The sequence below is a fragment of the Erpetoichthys calabaricus genome, chromosome 2 (assembly GCF_900747795.2).
Source record: "Erpetoichthys calabaricus chromosome 2, fErpCal1.3, whole genome shotgun sequence".
Lineage (NCBI taxonomy): Eukaryota > Metazoa > Chordata > Cladistia > Polypteriformes > Polypteridae > Erpetoichthys > Erpetoichthys calabaricus.
In genome coordinates, this window is record NC_041395.2 from 19,331,696 (window position 1) to 19,356,093 (window position 24,398).

General features: G+C 42.8%; 2 protein-coding genes across 4 annotated transcripts in view; one reads left to right on the forward strand and one right to left on the reverse strand.

Moving 5' to 3' along the window:
- The window catches only part of LOC127526518 (uncharacterized), a 499,994-nt gene that overhangs the window by 445,100 nt on the left and 30,496 nt on the right, over positions 1-24,398 (forward strand). The window lies entirely within an intron of this gene.
- Positions 1-24,398, reverse strand: part of LOC114645667 (1-aminocyclopropane-1-carboxylate synthase-like protein 1) — a 201,453-nt gene that overhangs the window by 120,363 nt on the left and 56,692 nt on the right. For all 3 annotated transcript variants that reach the window (XM_028793495.2, XM_028793494.2, XM_051923617.1), the window contains exons 4-6: positions 21,594-21,664; positions 20,926-20,995; positions 6,659-6,725 (exon numbers count right to left, since the gene is read on the reverse strand). In XM_028793495.2, the coding sequence (XP_028649328.1) occupies positions 6,659-6,725; positions 20,926-20,995; positions 21,594-21,664 (208 nt within the window). The remainder of the gene's footprint in view (positions 1-6,658; positions 6,726-20,925; positions 20,996-21,593; positions 21,665-24,398) is intronic.

A 24,398-nucleotide genomic window follows, 5' to 3' on the forward strand; every position in this document is an offset into this window, starting at 1 on the left:
TTAGAGTGTCGAAAACTGGAGCGCAGATGGAGAACAACAAAGCTACATGTCTTTCAAATTGCATGGACAGAGAGTGTTAATAAATATAAAAAAGCCCTCTTTAAAGCTCGCTCAGAATACTATTCTACATTAATAGATAACAATAATTAAAATCCTCGGGTACTGTTTAGAACAGTGGATAAATTAACAAATGGAAATTCAGATCAACAGTGCAAAATACCAACAGATATTAGCAGTACAGACTTTATGAACTTCTTCAATGAGAAAATTAAAAATATAAGATCCCAGATCTCTGCATCACAGTACAAACCAAATACTAGCTTAGCAGACCCTGTCTCACATTGCACTCAGCACTTCAGTAATTTTAATCCTGTATTTGAGCAGGAAGTCTTAACTTTAATTTCTAAAATGGAGCCCACTACTTGTTCCTTAGATCCAGTGCCAACAAAACTAGTAAAAAGTGCAATGAATATTCTTGCAGCACCTATTCTAAACATTATCAGTAGTTCATTATTGCATGGCACAGTACCTGATGCACTAAAATTGTCAGTCATTAAACCATTACTTAAAAAGTCAGACCTTGACCCACACATACTAAATAATTATAGGCCTATTTCAAATCTACCGTTTCTCTCTAAAATACTAGAAAAAGTAGTCGCCAATCAGCTTCAGTCACACCTTACGCATTACAATTTATTTGAGAAATTCCAGTCTGGTTTCCGCACTGGTCACAGTACAGAAACGGCACTGACGTGGGTTGTAAACGACATTCTGATATCCTCTGATGAAGGAAAGTCCACTGTAATTATGTTGTTGGACTTAAGTGCAGCATTTGACACCATCGACCATTCTATTTTACTGCACAGGCTAGAAAATGATGTTGGGCTTACAGACACTGTGCTCTCTTGGTTTAGTTCTTATTTATCAAATCGATTCCAATATGTACAGAAATGTGCTGACAGTACTCCATCATTTTACACAGAAGTTCAATATGGTGTCTCGCAGGGCTCAGTACTGGGACCTTTACTGTTTTCACTTTACATGCTTCCACTGGGATCTCTCATTAGGAAACATAATGTTAATTTTCACTCGCATGCAGATGACACCCAGTTATACCTTTCATTTAAATCAAATGAAGTTTCTCCGATGTTGTCTTTAATTAGTTGTGTTAGCGAATTAAAGGAGTGGATGAATGAGAACTACTTGTCTTTAAATACAGATAAAACAGAGATGTTAATTGTTGGAGGGAATGACGCTGATCATAACAATATTTTGTCATCATTTAACTCAGTTGGAATCACCATTAATTTTACTGAATCAGCCCGCAATCTAGGAGTTATCTTTGACTCTAGCATGTCATTTAAAGCGCATATTACAAAGTTGTCCAAAACATGCCTCTTCCATCTTAAAAATATTAGGAAATTAAGGCGCTTTCTAAATAAACAGGATTCTGAGAAATTAATTCATGCATTTATCTCTAGTAGGATTAACTACTGCAATGCGGTGTTCACTGGATGTTCAAACTGTTCTTTATACAGCCTCCAGTTAATACAAAATGCGGCTGCAAGAATTATTACAAGAACAAGAAAATACAAACACATAACTCCAGTTCTTAAATCCTTACACTGGCTCCCGGTTAACTTTAGGGCAGATTTCAAAATCCTTCTTTTAACATATAAAGCATTAAATGGCCGAGGTCCGGCTTACTTGTCTGAACTTAGCATGACTTACTAACCAGAGCGCACATTAAAATCTCAAGATGCTGGTCTGCTTATGGTTCCAAGGATTAATAAAATAACAATGGGAGGTCGAGCTTTTAGTTACAGGGCCCCTAAACTGTGGAATGGTCTGCCTGCTACTATAAGAGATGCCCCTTTGGTCTCAGCTTTTAAATCCCGGCTGAAGACTCACTACTTCAGTTTAGCATATCCTGACTAGAGCTGCTGAGTCACTGTACAGACTGCATCTCTGTTGTTAGTCATTAGCACTAAAACATAAGTAACATGATAGCTAGAATTGGATACTAACCCTCACTTATTCTGTTTTTCTTCTCGGTACTCAAATGTGGCACTTGGTGCCACGGCCCACCTGCCAAGTTGTTTTGCCTGCCTAAGTTAAAGTCATCCCTGATGGAGGATCGCAGGAATCGTGAGAAAGAGGGGTCCTTTCATCAGATTGGCTGGCCCAACACTGTTTCAGCCATGGAATGGCCAAATGGGGGAGGCAGCTTGATGGATGAGGTCTCCAGGAGTCTAAAATTATCCAAATCTTATTATGTGATATCATCTACTGTTAAATTCTGCTCCGTACTTCTAAAAAATTTTTATTTTTTATTTTTTTATTGAGGATTTGTTCTGTTCTGTGTATTGTATTGTATTGACCCTCTTCTTTTGACACCCACTGCACGCCCAACCTACCTGGAAAGAGCTCTCTCTTTGAATTGCCTTTCCTGAGGTTTCTTCCATTTTTCCCTACTAGGTTTTTTTGGAAGTGTTTCCTTGTCTTCTTAGAGAGTCAAGGCTGGGGGGCTGTCAAGAGGCAGGGCCTGTTAAAGCCCATTGCGGCACTTCCTGTGTGATTTTTGGGCTATACAAAAATAAACTGTATTGTATTGTATTGTACCAAGAGGTGTGATTTTTTTTTTTCCCCAGTGGGGGCTCAGTGGTCTTTTGGCCTTGGAACCCCTACAGATTTTGTTTTTCTCTCCAACCTAACTGGAGTTTTTTTTTTTTTTTTTCTGTCCCCCCGGGCCATTTGATTTTATCATGGAATTTTTAGAGACTTACATCATGACACGGTATATAAAGACATTAATCTTCTACTTGATATTTCTGTTTATTAAGATCATTTAGATTTGGTTGTTTTACTTTGTTGCTTACCTTATATATAAACGTCTACGTGGGGAAGTGTGTGTGTCTGTCTGTCTGTCTGTCTGGCCTGGAAGTGCGAGGCTACAGCATGAAGCTGAAAGAATGCGACTCTGTTACCAACGTGAAACCGTCAAGAAAAGAGAGAAACTCGCTTAACCGCTGATAGAAAACAGAAGCGAGCACGTAAACAAAATGAAACTGAAGAGAACCTCGCTTAGCCACTAATGCACAACCCATGCGATTGATTGACTGAAGTGCCAGAATCCATGGTCACTAGGAGCACAGGCTTTTTACAGTATGGGCTTACACAACTATTGAAAATAAAAAAAAATTAAAACCATTGGGATTAATAAAGTATCTATCTATCTATCTATCTATCTATCTATCTATCTATCTATCTATCTATCTATCTATCTATCTATCTATCTATCTATCTATCTATCTATCTATCTATCTATCTATCTATCTATCTATCTATCTATCTATCTATCTATCTATCTAACTAGTTCTTTAATATTTTCCCTAATCTTATTTGTTTTTCTTTCCTTGTAACTGTCTCTTTCACATCTTGTAAGGCACTCTGAGATACATTTTTCATATGAAAATGTGCTATAGAAATAAATGTTGTGGTTGAACTACTTTAATTAAATGGGACAACTTTTCATTTGTTCCGCAACTTGTCATTCCTGCACCCAGCACAAGGTCCATTGAGGGGTTGATCCCTAGTAAAGGATCAAAAATGAAAAATGACCTCATATTCGTAATCGTGACCTGGAAATAGTCTAAAATGATACCCTACATGCTTATCTTTAAAATTTGTCATGTTTTACCATCTAGGGGTGTCACTTAGAGTGAGGACCACCAGTAAAGAAAAAAAATATTAAAAAAAATATTTTCATATTCAGGATCAGCAACTTTGAAATAACATAAAACGACACTCCATGTACCTCAAAATTTTGTGAAAAGGACTGCAGTGGAACCTCGGTTCAAGAACGACTCGGTACACGTAAAAATCGGTTTACGACCAAAAAGTTTGCCAAACTTTTGCCTCGGTTCATGACCACACACTCGGTATACGAACAAGCCAGGTACCCTTTCGGTTTGTACATGTTCAGTCTCTCCCTGTGCATTTCCTGTGCAGCGAGCAAGAGAGCGAGAGCGCGAGACACACACACAGGCAGCGCGTGAGAGAGAGCCGCGCACACACACAGGCAGTGCGAGAGAGAGACAGACGCGCACACACACAGGAGCGCAAGAGAGAGGCGCGCACACACACAGGAGCGCAAGAGAGAGACACATACACAGGCGCTCCAGGCTCGCAACAGAGAGAGAGAGAGAGAGAGAGAGAGAGGGAGGGACGCATAAGGTAGAGAAGGTTTGTTTTTGTTTTCAGTTGTTTACAGCGATCGGTTCGTAGCCTGCATTGTTGCAATGTTACTTTTCTTGGTGGTTTATTAAATTATGGATTTTTCAAATGTTCATTTTTTTTCCCCTGTGCTTAAAACTCATTAAAAAAATGTGTTTTTAGCAAGCGGTTCCTAGCACTATAGCGCGAACTATTGCAGTGTTAGTTTTCCCTGTTGTTCAAGGTTTTCTCAGTGTTATTCAATGCTTTTACATTTAGTTTACTATTACGCTGTGCATTCTATGGTATAATTAACTATATTTGTGCTTAAAAATTAAAAAAAAGTATACATTTACATACAGTTCGTACGGTCTGGAACGGATTAATTGTATTTACATACAATCCTATGGGGGAAATTGCTTTGGATCACGACCAAATCAGTTTACGACCAGAGTTTTGGAACGAATTATGGTCGTGAACCGAGGTTCCACTGTATCTTTGACCCCATGTGTCCCATTAGGGGGTGAACTCCCTGGGGTCGGTTGACATGGCCGAGACAACTTCAAATTCTTCTGATCATTTGTGCAAAAGACTGCTATTGATGTACTCTTTATCATAAGGGTGCAATTTTCTGCAAAAGAATTGTCTGAAAATGAGGGGTTTTTGGGTCTACAGGGGGAAGGACCAAAAACGCTTGATGTCTTGCATAACTACACATCAAGATGAGTCTAAGTGTATGTCATTCAAGTAAGATTAGGTAAGATTAATATATTTTGATGGGTTAAGAAGTGGAACATTTTCACACAGCATGAGTTCACTAAAAATGCTTTCAAGGCTTGTGTGATCTAAAAACACAAAACAGTTCACACCCAATCATTGTGATTCTGTAAACACCATTCTAAACAGCGTTAATCCCAGATGTAGTCTATACAGTCTATTTGGAGCTCTAGGCGGGGTGGACAGACATCACCTCACATTGTTCGTACCGGATAGTCAGTGGTATGGAAAATATGTGTGACGGAACACACGCCCATTTAAGGATTGTGGCCCCGTGGTGTACAGAGTGTGGGCACTTTTATTTTCATCAAAGGTGCTCAGCAAGTAACAGTGCCAACTCAGTACCATCAGAGTTTGATAACCATCCCAACTCTGGGTCTGGAGCACATGACCATTCATTTGCACAAATGACATCCCTTTATGTATATACCAAAGACTTTATGTAGCGTGTGTCTCCTTGTGAATGGAGTGTGTGCATTTTTCTTTCATAAAAGGCCTCCCAGCTGGTAACAGTGCCTACTTAGTATCATCAAAGTTCGATGACCAGTTGAGGGTGGATGTGGCTTCCTTTACTTTCATAAATGGTGGCCTATAAATGATGCCGTCCTAAGCAGCCGGCTGTGTCAACTAATGGATTGAATGGCTATGAGTCTATGCCTTGCACATACTGCTTTAAGTAATGTGCATTTCACTAACCTTTATTAGCCTCCAAGAACAATTTGAAATGTGCTTTATTCCTGATTTAAATTTAAGGGGACAGAAACAAATGTGTCTATTTCTTTGAAATGTTCTTATGTTGAAAAATTTCAGATACTAAACATATCTATCTATCTACTGTGAAAACTTGCAATTCAAAACGCCATGTAAGCCAAACAGCTCCCAAGCACCACATCTTTTAGAGGTCCACTGGGTAAGGCAAATGAAGCATCACAGTGAGCATTTGTCAGAAAAAAGTGGAATGTTCACAGTCGTGTGGTGCACGGTGGGCAAAGTCCTGTCCCAGAAGAGACGTAAAGCTGTTGACTGAGAGAATTTGAATTTTCAGGACTGCAAAACTGGCACAGCAGAAGCAGAACAGCGCTGCGTGAGGGGTCAGCATGTGTGAGTATGACAGAAGAGCCCATTGCGGCACTTCCTGTGTGATTTTGGGCTATACAAAAATAAACTGTATTGTATTGTATTGTAAGAGTAAGACAGGGAAGGAGCGGGATGCTTCAGAGGCCGTGAGACTCTGAAATGAGAGACAGACTGTGCAGGGAAGTCAGTCAGGTCAGGAAGTGCCTATAAATGAAAAGCCGTCCCTCATGGCCTTAATGAGTGCAATGAGTTGGGTGCTTCCCTACTTGGTTGTGCCTATTACAATTTTAAAATAAGTAAAATGCACTTCTAAGCAGTTACTACAGTCCATGTTCGGTTTTGTCTATACTTTTTTGGGAGGATAACATACATTTCACATTTTAATTTGGGAAGAATACAGTTATTCATTATTTGCTTCAGTATCATGTTGGTGTTGGCACTGAGATTCGAAAGCTGGTATCGGTACCACAGACAAAATTTTAATATTGATCCACCTCAATTGGGGTGTGGCAGTAAACTTAAGGTAAACCACACTTTAAATTTCTAAACAGCCAGCTCGGACATGCAACCATTGGTAAAATCCACCTACCTTCTGGATCACAGACCACTGCAGAGAGACAACAGAAAACAGATGTGCAGCCGTTCAGTGTCACAACCTGTCGAAAAAAAGGGAATTTGTTAGAGGATGGGTCAAAAGAAACCAAGTCATCTGCTTATGATATGAACGGGCAGCATTGCCACATTCTACCATCTTACTTAAGGTGTGCGCTTTTAGATGATCTGAGGCAGTGTTAGTGAATTTAGTTTGGAAAATTCTGTTTTAAATTTGCATTGTTTATTATATTAAAAACGTAATATTTAATGTTTTTTTTTATATTAATGTTATACCCACAACGTAATTTCTGTCCTATTTTGTATTTCACATTTCTTGTAGCTCCTATTATCGTAGCTACCCACCTGGTCAGGTGCTGTTGATATTGTAATTTGACGAAATTCACCAAAGCATTTTTCTCGGTGAATATGCTGTGTTCGCTAGTGATCTTGTTCACCAAACATTGTCCTGGAAATTCACTTTGTGGCCAGCTTAGACAAATATTTTTTTTTTCTCTACATTGCGAGGCCAACATATATGAGGGGGTACCCAAAAATAACTGGAATTGAAAAAAAAAATTGTTTTACAAATTTTTATTTACTGAAACTTTAGTCTCCTTCAAAGAACTCTCCATGTGAATGAATGCACTTGTCCCAACAGTTTTCCTACTGGTGGAAAGATTTTTGGAATTGCTGAAGAGGAACGTTGTCCAGGGCCAGGAGTGATTTTTCTATGACTTCCTCCACGGTACAAAAATGCTTTCCTTTGAGTTCTTTTTTCATATGCAGGAATAAGAAAAAGTCACACGAAGCAAAGATCAGGCAAGTAGTGAAGGTGGCAAGAACTCCCAAGACACACAAGTCAAATCTCTTCAAAAGTCCGACAACAATCTTTGTAAATTGCATTGCAAACTTTTTCAAGATTTTTGTCATTCCGAATTGTGGAAGGTCGGCCAGATCTTGGTTGGTCTTCAAGTGACATTTCTCCTCATTTGAAACGCGAAACCCACTCGCAGACCTGTGTTTTACTTAAAGCTTCCTCTTTAAAAGCAGTTTCAAACATCATTACAGTTTCCCTGAGAGAAAACAAAATTTAATGCAGACTCACTGTTCTTTATGATCACCCATCACAAAAATCCTAGAACACGTTTAACCGCCACCTTATCGTGGTGGAGGGGTTTGCGTGTCCCAATGATCCTAGGAGCTCTGTTGTCCGGGGCTTTATGCCCCTGGTAGGGCCACCCAAGGCAAACTGGTCCTAGGTGAGGGATTAGACAAAGAGCGGTTAAACAAACCTCCTATGATGAAAAACAATTTTGGACGCCATTTTCCCTTGCCCGGACACGGGTCACCGGGGCCCCACTCTGGAGCCAGGTCTGGAGGTGGGGCTCAATGGCGAGCGCCTGGTGGCCGGGCCTGCACCCATGGGGCTTGGCTGGGCACAGCCCGAAGAGGCAACGTGGGTCCCCCTTCCCATGGGCTCACCACCCATGGGAGGGGCCAAGGAGGTCGGGTGCAGTGTGAGTTAGGTGGTGGCTGAAGGCGGGGACCTTGGCAGTCCGATCCTCGGCTACAGAAGCTGGCTCTTGGGACGTGGAATGTCACCTCTCTGAAGGGGAAGGAGCCTGAGCTAGTGCGCGAAGTTGAGAGGTTCCGGCTAGATATAGTCGGACTCACCTCGACGCACAGCTTGGACTCTGGAACCAATCTCCTTGAGAGGGGCTGGACTCTCTACCACTCTGGAGTTGCCCCAGGTGAGAGGCTCCGAGCAGGTGTGGGTATACTTACTGCCCCCCGACTTGGAGCCTGTACATTGGGGTTTACCCCGGTGGACGAGAGGGTAGCCTCCCTTCGCCTTCGGGTTGGGGGACGGGTCCTAACTGTTGTTTGTGCGTATGCACCGAACAGCAGTTCGGAGTACCCACCCTTTTTGGAGTCCCTGGAGGGGGTGCTAGAGGGCATACATCTGGGGACTCCCTCGTTCTGCTGGGAGACTTCAATGCTCACGTGGGCAATGACAGTGAGACCTGGAAGGGCGTGATTGGGAGGAATGGCCCCCCCGATCTGAACCCAAGCAGTGTTTTGTTATTGGACTTCTGTGCTCGTCACGGATTGTCCATAACGAACACCATGTTCAAGCATAGGGGTGTTCATATGTGCACTTGGCACCAGGACACCCTAGGCCTCAGTTCGATGATCGACTTTGTGGTCGTGTCGTCAGACTTGCGGCCACATGTCTTGGACACTCAGGTGAAGAGAGGGGCGGAGCTATCAACTGATCACCACCTGGTGGTGAGTTGGCTTTGATGGTGGGGGAGGATGCTGCTCAGGCATGGTAGGCCCAAACGTGTTGTGAGGGTCTGCTGGGAACGTCTGGCAGAGCCCCCTGTCAGAAGTACCTTCAACTCCCACCTCCGGCAGAACTTCGACCACATCCCGAGGGAGGTGGGGGACATTGAGTCCGAATGGGCCATGTTCCGTGCCTCTATTGTTGAGGCAGCTGACCGGAGCTGTGGCCGTAAGGTGGTCGGTGCCTGTCGTGGCAGCAATCCCCGAACCCGTTGGTGGACACCGGCGGTGAAGGATGCCGTCAAGCTGAAGAAGGAGTCCTACAGGACCCTTTTGTCCTGTGGGACTCTGGAGGCAGCTGATAGGTACCGGCAGGCCAAGCGGAATGCAGCTTTGGTGGTTGCTGAGGCAAAAACTCGGGCGTGGGAGGAGTTTGGGGAGGCCATGGAGAACGACTTTCGGACGGCTTCGAGGAGATTCTGGTCCACCATCCGGCGTCTCAGGAAGGGGAAGCAGTGCAGTGTCAACACTGTGTATGGTGGGGATGGGGCGCTGGTGACCTCGACTCGGGACATTGTGGGTCGGTGGGGGAAGTACTTCGAAGACCTCCTCAATCCCATTAACATGCCTTCCAATGAGGAAGCAGAGCCTGGGGACTCAGAGGTGGGCTCCCCCATCTCTGGAACTGAGGTCACCGAGGTGGTCAAAAAACTCCTTGGTGGCAGGGCCCCGGGGGTGGATGAGATACGCCCGGAGTTCCTCAAGGCTCTGGATGTTGTAGGACTGTCTTGGATGACACGCCTCTGCAACATCGCATGGACATCAGGGACAGTGCCTCTGGATTGGCAGACCGGGGTGGTGGTCCCCCTCTTTAAGAAGGGGGAACGAAGGGTGTGTTCCAACTACAGAGGGATCACACTCCTCAGCCTCCCTGGAAAAGTCTATTCAGGGGTCCTGGAGAGGAGGGTCCGTCGGATAGTCGAGCCTCGGATTCAAGAGGAACAGTGTGGTTTTCGTCCTGGTCGCGAAACAGTGGACCAGCTCTATACCCTTAGCAGGGTCCTGGAGGGTGCATGGGAGTTTGCCCAACCAGTCTACATGTTTTGTGGACTTGGAAAAGGCGTTCGACTGTGTCCCTCAGGGAATCCTGTGGGGGGTATTCCGAGAGTATGGGGTACCGGACCCCCTGATAAGAGCTGTTCGGTCCCTGTACAACCGGTGTCAGAGCTTGGTCCACATTGCCGGCAGTAAGTCGAACCCATTTCCAGTGAGAGTTGGACTCCGCCAGGGCTGCCCTTTGTCACCGATTCTGTTCATAACTTTTATGGACAGAATTTCTAGGCGCAGCCAGGGCGTTGAGGGGGTCCGGTTTGGTGGGCTCAGGATTGGGTCACTGCTTTTTGCAGATGATGTTGTCCTGTTTGCTTCATCAGGCCGTGATCTTCAGCTCTCTCTGGATCGGTTCGCAGCCGAGTGTGAAGCGACTGGGATGAGAATCAGCACCTCCAAATCCGAGACCATGGTCCTCAGCCGGAAAAGGGTGGAGTGCCCTCTCAGGGTTGGTAGCGAGATCCTGCCCCAAGTGGAGGAGTTCAAGTATCTCGGGGTCTTGTTCATGAGTGAGGGAAGAATGAAGCATGAGATCGACAGGCGGATCGGTGCGGCATCCGCAGTAATGCGGGCGTTGCATCGGTCTGTCGTGGTGAAAAAGGAGCTGAGCCGCAAGGCGAAGCTCTCAATTTACCAGTCGATCTATGTTCCTGCCCTCACCTATGGTCATGAGCTATGGGTAGTGACTGAAAGAACGAGATCGCGAATACAAGCGGCTGAAATGCGTTTCCTCCGCAGGGTGTCTGAGCTTTCCCTTAAAGATAGGGTGAGAAGCTCAGTCATCCGGGAGGGGCTCAGAGTAGAGCCGCTGCTCCTCCGCATCGAGAGAAGTCAGATGAGGTGGCTCGGGCATCTGATCAAGATGCCTCCTGGACGCCTCCCTGGTGAGGTGTTCCGGGCACGTCTAACCGGGAGGAGGCCCCGGGGAAGACCCAGGACACACTGGAGGGACTATGTCTCTCAACTGGCCTGGGAACGCCTTGGGATTTTTTCGGAAGAGCTAGAAGAAGTGGCCGGGGAGAGGGAAGTCTGGGCATCTCTGCTCAAGCTGCTGCCCCCGCGACCCGACCTCGGATAAGCAGGAGACAATGGATGGATGGATGGATGGACGTTTAATAAGCACCAAGAAAAACTGACACGGGATGCCGTACGAACAAAACAGAGCAACGCCACGTGGCAGACTGCCACAGAATACTGTAGGAGTGCTAAACCTAGCGGGGAAATTCACAACTAAGTCGAGATTGTGTGCCAGTTACAGATTCCAGTTATTTTTGGTACCTCCTTGTATATCCACATACAGTATACAGTATATACCAGTAATGGCACACTGCACGATAACGTGCAGTGAATACACTTGACTTGAGCATTTGTAGTTTTCATCCTCTTTCTCTCTTTGTCTCTGTTTAGCATTCGTTTGCTCAGAGGTTGATGCGCTTGCTGCTTCCTGAGCAGCAATTCTGTTCTCCACCCTAGCAGCCCGCTTCTTCTATTCTGTCGTCAACATCTTTTCACATTAAAACTGATTAAGTCCGTGTTTGTGTTGCAATTATTTAGTACGTTTTCCTTAATTTTTCACTTAAGCTGGCACTTAAGTCTTCAATCTGCCTCAAGAATGATTTAAGATATGAAGAGGTAAGGTAAGGGAAGTGACGGCCAAGGTGGTAGCGATAAGAACGGCCGCCCTACTGGCCGCTGCCGAGAGTTGATTCTACAATAAAATAAAAATAAAAACAGAAATAACCTTTGAGATCAATCATCACCCTGAAAGCAGATAGTAGGCATCATCTGTACTAATTAAAGGCAAAGCCCTCATTCACTCACTCACTCACTCACTCACTAATTCTCCAACTTCCCGTGTAGGTGGAAGGCTGAAATTTGGCAGGCTCATTCCTTACAGCTTATTTACAAAAGTTAGGCAGGTTTCATTTCGAAATTCAAAGCGTAATGGTCATAACTGGAACCTCTTTTTTGTCCATATACTGTAATGGAGGAGGCGGAGTCACGTATCATGTCATCATGCCTCCTACGTAATCATGTGAAACGCCTTGGGGCCGATCTGGAAGAAGGTAGTGCAGCGCCTTGATTTAAACGATTCCATGTCTTGGTGGGTTTAATACTGTGTAAGCATACATGTTAACACATGTGCAATTAAACGTGTGCATTTACGGGGTGATTTCTCAAGCTTAAAAGCTCGCCTTTTATTAAAAAAGTAAATGCAAACTGTTTTCATTCTGAAGGGCACAAACCACGTTGGATTTTGTAATGATAGTTGATTAGTAAGGTCTATTAAGGGATACTTACAGAATGATTAGTAATGCCTGTGAATGCGGATGCAAGTAGGAGAATGGGCGTGAACTAAAGAATGAGTAGTAACATGTACAGTAAATGTCTCTAAAGTCTGTCTATTAAAAAGTTATTATATCTTTCAATCCTGTGTATTGATTAAACTACGAACCTAACAAGATCACTACATGGTGTCAGAAGTGGCGGATTGGAAGAGGACTGTGAAGAAGAGGTTCAGCTTTTGAACGAGTCTTGTGTCTGTGAGTAACCCGAAAACGTGGTCAGAAAGCGCTAAGACATTCTAGCAAAAGAGAAAAAAAAAATGTGGAAGGATTACAGCCCCCACCAAATCTCCAGTTAAAGGGAAATGTAGCTGAAAATTGGAAAAGATTTAAACAGAGATTCGAGTTGTATCTTGCTGCAATTGAAGCAGATAGGAAAAGTGAAAAAATGAAAGAGTCTATGCTTCTACATGTAATTGGCGAAGAGGCGCTAGAGGTGTATAACAATTTTCAGTTTGAAGAAGATGGAGACAATATGAAATTGAACAAAATAGTTGAAAAATTCGAAGTGTATTGCAACCCAAAGCGCAATGTGACGTTTGAGCGGCACAAGTTTTTTACATGTTTCCAGAAAAGCAGAGAAACAAAAGACCAGTATGTGACGGAATTGCGTAATAGGAGCTGTTCTAAGAAGAAACCGTCGAGACATTAAAGGACCAATAACCTCTAATCAGAACACTAACACCAGCAAAACAAATATTAACGAGTAAAACAAGTATAAATCAGGAAAGAACATCTCAACTGCAAACACAATTAACCAGAAGATCAAAACGTCAAGTAAAACCACCAGAACGACTCATTGAGACATGTTGAGGATTAAAGGAACATTTTCACTTAAGAAATGCTGAATTCCTTTAACAGTTGTGCTTTTTATACATAGTTTGAATGCTGGATGTATGCCTGAAATGTTCTGGATAGTTCAGTTGTCTGAAGTGATAAAGTTTATCAAAGTAGCATTTGAAATGTATAACATTACTAAGCTTATAAGTACTGCCTTACTTCTCTTTAAGAAAGGAAGATGTAATGATACTTGATTTAAACGATTCCATGTCTTCCTGGGTTTGCTTAGCTTATTGTCAATATCTTACACCTCTTTTTAAGACTTATTGACTGAAACGGGCTTTCACGAAAAAAGTTAGGGCTTTGCTACAGGATACACCCTCCACAAGTTAAGGAAGTAAAAATAAAGGTATATATTTCTGTTTTATTTAAACCTTTTAAGTTCGTATGCATAGCCCTATTTGGCTGTTTTAGTTGTTTTTTTCTTTCTTCAGTAATATTTAATCTCCTTAAAGAAAAAGAACATATGCATTTTACTTTTTTTGTATCTCTTTAGTAATATTTTAGTGTAAAAGGATAACCAGTATTTAAACCTTTTATGTTACTTTATAAAGTTATTTTACACAATGTTGAAAAATGAATAAGAAAGCTACATATTTTGGCAGCTGCTGCTTTAATTTTCAATGAAGTGAAAAAAGCTCTCCAAGAGAAAACCTCAATGAAGAAGAAACAATTTGCACTATCTAAAAAGGAGAAACCCTCATTTATAAAGGTTTGCTGCAGATGACTTAACTGAAAATAAATGAATAGTTCCTATGTGTATAATACATATTTATCTATTTTACTTATGCCTTTATTCCAGCAACTTGCAACATCTCAGGTACAATTTGTTACATTACTTTTGTTTTTTGCAGCACAGGCAGGTGAAGTGACTTCCTCAGGGTCACACAGTGGTGTCAGTACCAGGATTTGAACTGACAAGCTCCGGGTTTGCTGAAATATTACTGAAGAAAGAAAAAAAACAAAAACGGGCAAATAGGGCTATGCATACAAATGTCCATCCATCCATTATCCAACCCGCTATATCCTAAATACAGGAGCCAATCCCTGCCAACACAGGGCACAAGGCAGGAAACAAACCCCGGGCAAGGTGCCAGCCCACCGCAGGGCGCACACACCCACACACACCCACACACCACGGACAATTTAGAATCGCCAATGCACCTAACCTGCATGTCTTTGGACTGTGGGAGGAAACCAGAGTACCCGGAGAAAACCCAGACAGACACGGGGAGAACATTCAAACTCCACGCAGGGAAGCGAACCCGGGTCTCCTAACTGGCACCTTTCACTGCGCCACCATGCCGCCCGCATACAAACTTAAAAGGTTTAAATAAAACAGAAATATATACCTTTATTTTTACTTCCTTAACTTGTGGAGGGTGTATCCTGTAGCAAAGCCCTAAGTTTTTTCATGAAAGCCCCTTTCAGTCAATAAGCCTTAAAAACAGGTGTAAAGCTAAACTTGCAGCACCGCTATTCAATTACACTTGCCTAACACCTCTCCTAAGGGGACATACTGTGGGATCTGGGCATCAGTCAAAGCACCAATCACAGGCCCGATTAGAAAGCGGGAAGCTGTGATTTGTCGTCTCCCTCCTATGTAACAATCACAGCCCGTGTTACAACGCACTATGTATGTATGTATATATGTATATGTGTGTGTTTATGTATGTGTGTATATGTATGTGTATATATATGTTGATATGTGTATATATATATATGTATATATATGTGGATGTGTATATGTGTATATATATATATATATGTACAGTATATATGTATATATATGTATATGTAGATATGTGTATATGTAGATATGTATATATATGTATATATGTATATGTATATATATGTTTACATAACCTCTTTAACACACTACTTCTCCGCTGCGAAGCGCGGGTATTTTGCTAGTGTAGTATATGTGTACAAAATTTCAGGTCAATAGGTCAAACAGTTTGTGAGCTACAGGTGATTTAATATCCCAGACAGACAAACGGACAGCCACGGTAGCGTATTATATACAAAGATATATCACAGAGCTGTAGAGCCATGCAGCATCAATAGTATAGATCAGCAAAATTCAACAAAGCGTTTCTCATGCTGAATATGCTGTGCTCGCTGGTGACACCATTCACTGAACATCGACCTGGAAATTCACTATGCGGCTGGCTTACACAAAAAGTTTTATCTCAGTGCCACATGATGCTTTCTAAGGCCAACATGATATCACAGAGCTGTATCAGCCATGTGCCATCGATAGCATAGATCAGCAAAATTTGCCAAAGGGTTTCTTGTAGTGAATATGCTGTGATCTTGTTTGAAGAACATCGTTCTGGAAATTCACAATTAGACTGACTTAGAACATTAGAACAATTCAGATGAGAACAGGCCATTCAGTCCAACAAAGCTCGCCAGTTCTATCCACTTAATTCTTCCAAAAACACATCAAGTTGAGTTTTGAAAGTCCCTAAAGTTTTATTGTCTACCACATGACTTGGTAGTTTATTCCAAGTGTCTATTGTTCTTTGTGTAAAGAAAAAGTTTCTAATGTTTGTGTGAAATTTACCCTGAACAAGTTTCCAACTGTGTTCCCGTGTTCTTGATGAACTCATTTTAAAATTAAAGTCTCAATCCACTGGACTAATTCCCTTCATAATTTTAAACACTTCAGTCAGGTCTCCTCTTAATCTTCTTTTCCTTAAACTGTAAAGGCTCAGCTCTTTTAATCTTTCCTCATAACTCATCACCTGTAGCCCTGGAATCGCCAGTCGCTCTCCTCTGGACTTTCTCTTGTGCTGCTATGTCCTTTTTGTAGCCTGGAGACCCAAACTGCACCCAGTACTCCAGATGAGGCCTCACCAGTGTTTATAAAGCTTGAGCAGAACCTCCTGTGACTTGTACTCTACACATCAAGGCGCTATATAACCTGACATTCTGTTAGTCTTCTTAATGGCTTCTGAACACTGTCGGGAAGTCAATAGCTTAGAGCAGCATTTCTCAACCTTTAAGTATTTGCGACCCGAGTTTTCATAACAGTTTTAATTGCGCCCCCCTAACATTTTTTTGAAATCCTAATAAAATTTATTCCTATATTTTTTGCTGGGAATACACCGCTACAAGTTTAAAAATTTCCCTACGAATAGCAAAATTACGCCACATGTGGCAACATTTGCGCCCCCTTTTTTGTTACTACTTTTGTAACCTTAGGGGGGCATGCCCCACAGTTTGAGAACCGCTGGCTTAGAGTCCACTATGTACTCTCGATTTTCCGATCACTCATTGTGTATTCAAACCTCACATTTTTACTTCCTATGTGTAATTCTTCATATTTACTGATATTAAACTTCTTCTACCACAAATCTGCCCAAGCCTGTGTGCTGTCCAAGTCCTTCTGTGATGATATAACAGATTCCAAATTATCTGCTAATCCACTTATCTTGGTATCATCTGCAAACTTAACCAGCTTGTTCTTTATATTCCTACCTAAATCATTTATATATATTAAAAATAGCAGCGGCCCCAGCACTGACTCCTGCTGGTCACCACTCTTAACATCAGCCAATTCTGAGAAGGTTCCTCACACCACCACCCTCTGCTTCCTGTGTCTAAGCCAATTCTGCCCCCATCTGCACACCACATCCTGAACTGCCACTTCTTTTAGTTTGATGCCCAGCCTCTCATATGGCACCTTATCAAATGCTTTCTGATGAACATTTTTTTTTCTCAATACCCAGTGATGCTTTCTGTTGCCATCACAGATCAGCCATATGCAAGTATATCTACTGCAAGATCGCTGCCTGATCTGCTTCACGCATGTGTGAAGTCATGAGTGATTGGTATGCTTGCCATTTTGCAACATTCATAAAAAAAATAAGTATTTTCATTTAAAGGGTACATTAGCTGACTAAAATGAGAATATTATGAGTACTGCCACTGATCCCTGTGTTCGCACTCACTCTGTAGCTGCACAGTGCCATATGGCTAATTAGCGATGTGTCTCAGCTATGATCCAAAATAAGCCTTTATCCCTCACCTAGAAATAATAATAAAGAAAAATTTATTACTAGCCATTTCTACCTTCTTAAATTAAGAAAAAACGTGTGAGGCATCTACACGGAGATCGGAAACAAAAAAGATGTTTCAGCTACGCTCTGATTTAATGTGAGAACTAAGAGTGAAATTTTGTGAGTGCAATGAGATACAGTAATCCCTCGCTATATTGCGCTTCGACTTTCACGGCTTCACTCTATCGCGGATTTTATATGTAAGCATATTTAAATATATATCGCGGATTTTTCACTGCTTCGCGGGATTCTGCGGACAATGGGTCTTTTTACTTCTGATACATGCTTCCTCAGTTGGTTTGCCCAGTTGATTTCATACAAGGGACACTATTGGCGGATGGCTGAGAAGCTACCCAATCAGAGCACGCAGTTAAGTTCCTGTGTGCTGATTGGCTCAGCGACGGAGCACAGAATTCAATTCCGCTGCGTTAACCAGGAAGTCTCGTCTCACTCATTCAGCATCAACGTGCTCCTGCTACTGTTTCAGGGGCTGTGACCCAAGCGGCAACGATTTCCGAAAAGGTAAAAGTTTTGGATATGTTGAAGGAAGGGAACAGCTACACCGCTGCAGGACGCCATTACGGAATCAATGAGTCCACGATTCTTTTTTATTTAAAAAGGAGGAAAAGAATATAAGATCTATGGCCGCAGTGTCCTTTAACCAGGGTGCAAAACGAGTTGTAAGTGGATGTAATAAGCGATAATCCGGATGGAATCTGCTTTAGGGATTTGGATTGAAGAGTGCTGGAAGAAGAACAACTGCGGTGCTACACAATCGCCTGAAGAGGCTCCTTTAGAAAAGCTGTAACGCTCTCCTTTGTTGTGCAGTAAAATTAAACTCATCGTTATCGGACATATCGCCGTGTCATTATTGGTGAGTAACATAATTAATTTTCTACGTACAGTACTTATTACATGTACATAGTTTAGTATCACTGCACACACATTTTACTGTACAGTATACAATTTTTCTTGCATTGTACGTATTTATTGCTGGTGGCCTGTCTGTCGTAATGGCTGTAACATATGTGATATCGGAGACGCTCGATATCTTTAAAATAATATTTAGGTTTTACTGTATATAAACTGTGTGTTTACATACATAATTCCAATGAATCTTACCTAATATCTAAGAGAATACAAAGGGTTTATGTTGTATAATTGTGCGGGAAATGTTGATAAGAGTGTGGGTGAGTTTATAAGGGCTTAAAATATATAAAAATAACCATATGAACATATGGTTTTTACTTCGTGGATTTTCACCTTTCATGGGGGGTTCTGGAACGCAACCCCCGCAATCGAGGAGGGATTACTGTATGTATATATTTTTATATGTATTGCTGGTTTGTGGCCATTTGTTTCGGTTTTGTTTGTTGCTATGATTTTGTCTTTGTCTTAGGCTGTTGGAGGGCCGTTGTACTAATTGTTAACACTCCTGCCTCATAGCTTAGAACACATTTATGGTCCAACATAATTGGCAGATGTTTCCATACCCCACAGGAACATGTAAAATAGTATTGAGCCAATAATCCACTCAAAACTAGTTCAGTTTGTTGTTCCCCATTGATGTCAATGCATTTTGTGGAGTTTATTGAACTTCACGACATATTTCCGCGATTTCACCAAAGTTCCAGTGAAGCGAACTCTACGGTGTTCATTCATCTCCAGGCATCGATATTCGTTAGATCACTGCTGATTTCCTATTTCACATTTTGTTTCACATTTCCACATGTCCAAATTTTTCAAATCTTGAATAAATCAACTACATTTTAATCAGTATAAACCTGGCATTGCAGTTATTAGTGAGTGATTACACTGGAAATCTACATCAACGTTGTGAAACTGAGGATAATCATTGCCACAAAATCCTATTCAGCTATTCATCATAGTTATAATAAACTGTTCAAAAAAATGAAAGGAACACTTTGAAAACACATCAGATCTCAATGGGAAAAAAATCCTGCTGGCTGTCTCTACTGCTATGGACTGCTATGGTAATGTGTTAGCAACGAAAGGATGGCACATCGTTTGATGGAAATGAAAATGATGAACTGACAGAGGGCTGAATTCAAAGACACCCCGAAAACAAAAGTGAAAAAATGATACGGTAGGCAGGTGAGTCCATTTTGCCGAAATTTCATTGCAGCAACTCCAAATCATACTCAGTAGTTTGTATGGCCCCCCATGTGCTTGTATGCATGCCTGACAACGTCCTAATGAGATGACGGATGGTGTCCTGGGGGATCTCCTCACAGATCAGGACCAGGGCATCACTGAGTTCCTGGACAGTCTGAGGCGTTGGAAGGACAGAAACATAATGTCAGACCCAGAGGTGTTCAATTGGATTGAGGTCAGGAGAGTGAGCGTGGGGGACAGTCAATGGCATCAATTCTTTCATCCTCCAGGAACTGCCTGCATACTCTTACCACATGAGGTCGGGCATTGTCGTTCACCAGGATGAACCCAGGCCCCACTGCACCAGCATACAGTCTGAAAATGGGTCCAAGGATTTCATCCTGATACCTAATGGCAGTCAAGGTGCCGTTGTTTAGCCTGTAGAGGTCTTTGCATCCCTCTGTGGATTTGCCACCCCTGATATACCATCACTGACCCCCCACCAAACTGGTCATGCTGAACGATGTCACAGGCAGTATAACATTCTCCACACCTTTTCACGTCTGTCACATGTGCACAGGGTGAACCTGCTCTCATCTGTGAAAAGCACAAGGCGCCAGTGGTGGACCTGCCAATTCTGGTATTCTATGGCAAATGCCAATTGAGCTCCAGGTACCAGGCAGTGAGCACAGGGCCCACTAGAGGACATTGGGCCCTCAGGCCACCCTCATGAAGTCTTTTGCTGATTGTTTGGTCAGAGACATTCACACCAGTCGCCTGCCTGCTGGAGGTCATTTTGTAGGCTCTGGCAGTGCTCATCCTGGTCCTCCTTGCCCAAAGGAGCAGATACCGGTGGGTCCTGCTGATGGGTTAAGGATCTTCTACGAGGGGCCCTGTCCAGTTCTCCTAGAGTAACTGTCCGTCTCCTGGAATCTCCTCTATGCCCTTGAGACTGTGCTAGGAGACGCAGCAAACCTTCTGGCAATGGCACGTATTGATGTGCCGTCCTGGAGAAGTTGGACTACCTGTGCCACCAAACTCTGTAGGGTCCAGGTATGGCCTCACGTTACCAGTAGTGACACTGACTGTAGCCAAATACAAAATGAGTGACAAAACAGATGAGGTGGGAAAAATGTCAGTGGCCTCCCTCCACCTGTGAAACCATTCATTCCTGTTTTGGGGGTCGTCTCATTGTTGCCCCTCTAGTGCACCAAAGCAGCTGAAACTGATGAACAAGCCCCTCTGCTACTTAACTGACCAGATCAATAGCCCACAAGTGTCACTGACTTGATGCTATATGTTCATTAAAAAGAGTTCCTTTCATTTTTTTTGAGCAGTTTATAAATTTCCACCTTTCAACTAAATTATTGTATGTGAATTTGTGAAGAAAAGCTACCAAAATAATGATAATTAAAAAATGAGAAATCCATTCACTGTATTGGGCAAATATCCTGAGGCAATCACAACAATAATAAAAGAATCTGAGAGTTAAGACTCACATTGTCAGCTTTCAGGGGTCGAGGGGCCTTGCAGTAGTCGTAAAGAAAGCGGGCAACTTCTTCTCGAAGGCTGAAAAGCAAAGCACAGAAAAACATGAGGGTTACCAGTCAGCTTCTGTGTCGGATTCCCAAAGCCTCATCTGACCATTGGACAGACCACCGACATTACAGGCAACAGAGGACCAGGAGAATAAGTGAAATACACCAGGAGACTGTAGGAAGTATACCGACAGGGAGAGCTCTAGAAATGATAACTCTAGGGGAACAAAAATATAAATGGTGAGCTTCGTGACATATAATAACTTTATGTACCCCAGCCTGATGGGCCCATTACTAATGAGGAGGAGGTGCAGGACCGAGCTGTTTGGAGAAGGTTGCTCAGGCAAACCGACCTCATAAAAAAGCGTGAAAAGATGAAGGAAGGTTTCAAGAATTACAGCCCCTCTAGTTTAGTCAGCTGCACATCTTAGGGGGGATCTGATAAGAACACTGGAGTACCCCATGGAACGAGAAGAACATGTAAACTCCAGGCAATGACAGGACGCCCAAGATGGTAGATCTGTGTGGCACCAGCATTAACTAATATGCCACTCTGATACTCTAAAAAATATATTTATTAATATCAACCTGAAGCAGTGTAGGAGAAATGCAGCATCCCTGCTACTTACAAGTTACGGCCTTTCCAGTCTGCATACTGAAGTAAGTGGGGCTCGATGTGGAACATATCAGCCTGGGTCAGCTGCAAAACATAAAAAATAAATAAATAATAATAAATACAATTATTACAACTCTGCGTCATCATTTTCAATTGTTAAGCATTAAGAATTTCACTGTATTCCTGTGCATTTGTCAATACTTCAAATAACAGCACTAGAAAAAGTCCAGCGAAGAGACACATAATGTAATGAGTTACCGGGTAGTGTGGTGGAGAGCAGGACCTTCAAAACCTGACTTGATGTTATTTTGGAGGAATTAAGAATGATAATTTGGTGAGCTTCACTGACAAGAATGGCCGTTCTTGTCAAAATTTTTCTAACGTTGCAAAGTTCATGTATTACATTACACATGCTGAAGCGACCATCACCCTCTTATACCTTCCACTGTCATTTCTAAGAGTTCTCTAAACACCCTCTCATCAGTTTTACAAATCTATTTAACCCATTGCTGGAGCTGTGGGGAGATGGAGCCTCTCCCAACTGCACTGGGCACTGGGTAGGGACTAACCAGTAGAGTCCAGTTAATTTATAAGAAAACACTCAAAAAAAAAGAAGGAGAGTGGTGATCAGAGCCTTTCCTTAGGAAGCCGGTCAAACCATTAGGCAGCATAGGCGGCCACGTAGGGGGCAGTCATCTGAGGGATGCCATTTATGAAAGTCGTCGAAGGTGACTTTCACAAAGTCACTATTCCAAAAGACTGTAGCTACAGACCTCCAGAGATCCACTCCATTGACGAGGTTGTCGCCTTCCATTATACGTCAGTGTTGTGATGTAAGATTTTGCATATAACTTGATAAATATTTTGTATGTCTTTATTTGTTATTTAGGCAAAGCCATGTAATTTAGTGTTACATTAGTGAGAAGCATTCATGTTTACCCCCACCAGGAATGGGTCTCTTTGAATTTTACGACAGAGATGGGGGGGGATGTGCCTTAAACCAGTCTGGCGAGTCTTTCAACCCCCACAAGGAAGCCAGGTTGCCTAACATATGGTCTTTGGGGGTGGCAGGTTTTAAGATGTTGTATTCCCTCATTGGTCTGAAGTATGGCTTGTATCAGAAGCCTTTAAGTACCATGATGTCCTGTTGGCTCTAGGGGTTGGACAGAGAATCTATAAATCTGCTTGCTCAACCACATTCTCTCTCTCTTACTAACCTCTGATGATGAAGAAGCATCTCTCTTACTAACATATGATGAAGAAGCATCTCACACCATGAACTGACAAGAACAACACAATGAAGAGGACAGCTCGGCAGCCATATTGAGACAGGCATGTGGCCTGTTCTGAAGAAAGCTGAGCTCCAATGATGCCTCAAATAAAGACATTTTAAATAACTAACAAGTCTGTGTGCCGCCTGAAACTACACATCATCATTTATTAGGTTGTATGGTTGCCAATATTCACTTGTACTTTGCTTATTGTTATTATTTATGAATATTACCAACAATACCGTATTTACACGTGTATCACGCACACATTTTTTCCCGAAAATTAGCATTAGAAAATCAGGTGTGCGTCATACACGAGGAAATTTTTTTCTGTAATGTTTACTTCTTCTGCTTGGGCTCGCTCACGCACGCACTCACTCTCTCTCTCTCACTCATGCACGCGCTCTCTCTCTCTCTCTTACTCGTGCTTGCGCGCTCTCTCTCTCTCTCTCTCTCTGGCTTGCTCGCTCATGCACGCGCTCTCTCTCTCTCTCTCTCTCTCTCTCTCTCACTCACTCGTGCTCGCGCGCTCTCTCTCTCTCACTCGTGCTCGTGCGCTCTCTCTCTCTCTCTCTCTCTCTCGCTCGCTCATGCACGCGCTCTCTCTCTCTCTCTCTCTCTCTCACTCACTCGTGCTCGCGCGCTCTCTCTCTCTCACTCGTGCTCGCACGCTCTCTCTCTTTCTCTCTGGCTTGCTCGCTCATGCACACGCTCTCTCTCTCTCTCTCTCTCACTCGTGCTCGCGCGCGCTCTCTCTCTCTCTCTCTATCACTCGTACTCGTGCTCGTGCGCTTTCTCTCTCTCTCTGGCTCGCTCATGCACGCGCTCTCTCTCTCTCTCACTCGTGCTCGCGCGCTCTCTCTCTTTCTCTCTCACTTGTGCTCGTGCGCTCTCTCTCTCTCTCTGGCTCGCTCGCGCACGCGCTCTCTCTCTCGCTCGCTCTTTCATCATGCAACAAAAACAGAAGTGCTTCCTATACAATCACAACGTGCGTCGTACACGGGGCAAATTTTTTTTCACGATTTTCTTTGTAAAAATTAGGGTGCACATCTTACACGAGGGCGCATGGCACACAAGTAAATACGGTATATTGTTTAAATTGTAATTTAACTCCTGCTTGTCTTTTACTATACCTAATTGCATGAGGTTATAGATATAGAAGGGAAGGTTGGGGAGAAGTTATATACTATAATACCTTATAAACAGTGGTAAGTCTGTGGGATTTGAGGTGTTCTGACAGAGGCTACATCTTAATAATACAATAGGGGAAAGTAGAGCAATATATTACTCTACCAAGACAAAACAGTCAGTGATACGCCTGGTTACACTGTGGTTAAGATTAGGGTTGGGGAAGGGTTATCTGACTCAAGTCAAGTATACCAGGTGACATAAACCTGCAATCTAATTGTCTGTCCAGTGGAGCTACTGAAACATGGAGCTGCGGAGGTCTGTAGCTGGACCCATCTCCACTAGTCACCCTTCTGCCTCCCATCTGTCATACTATGTGGGTTACAAAGTCTGCCTGCCACACAAAGAGATGTCACATC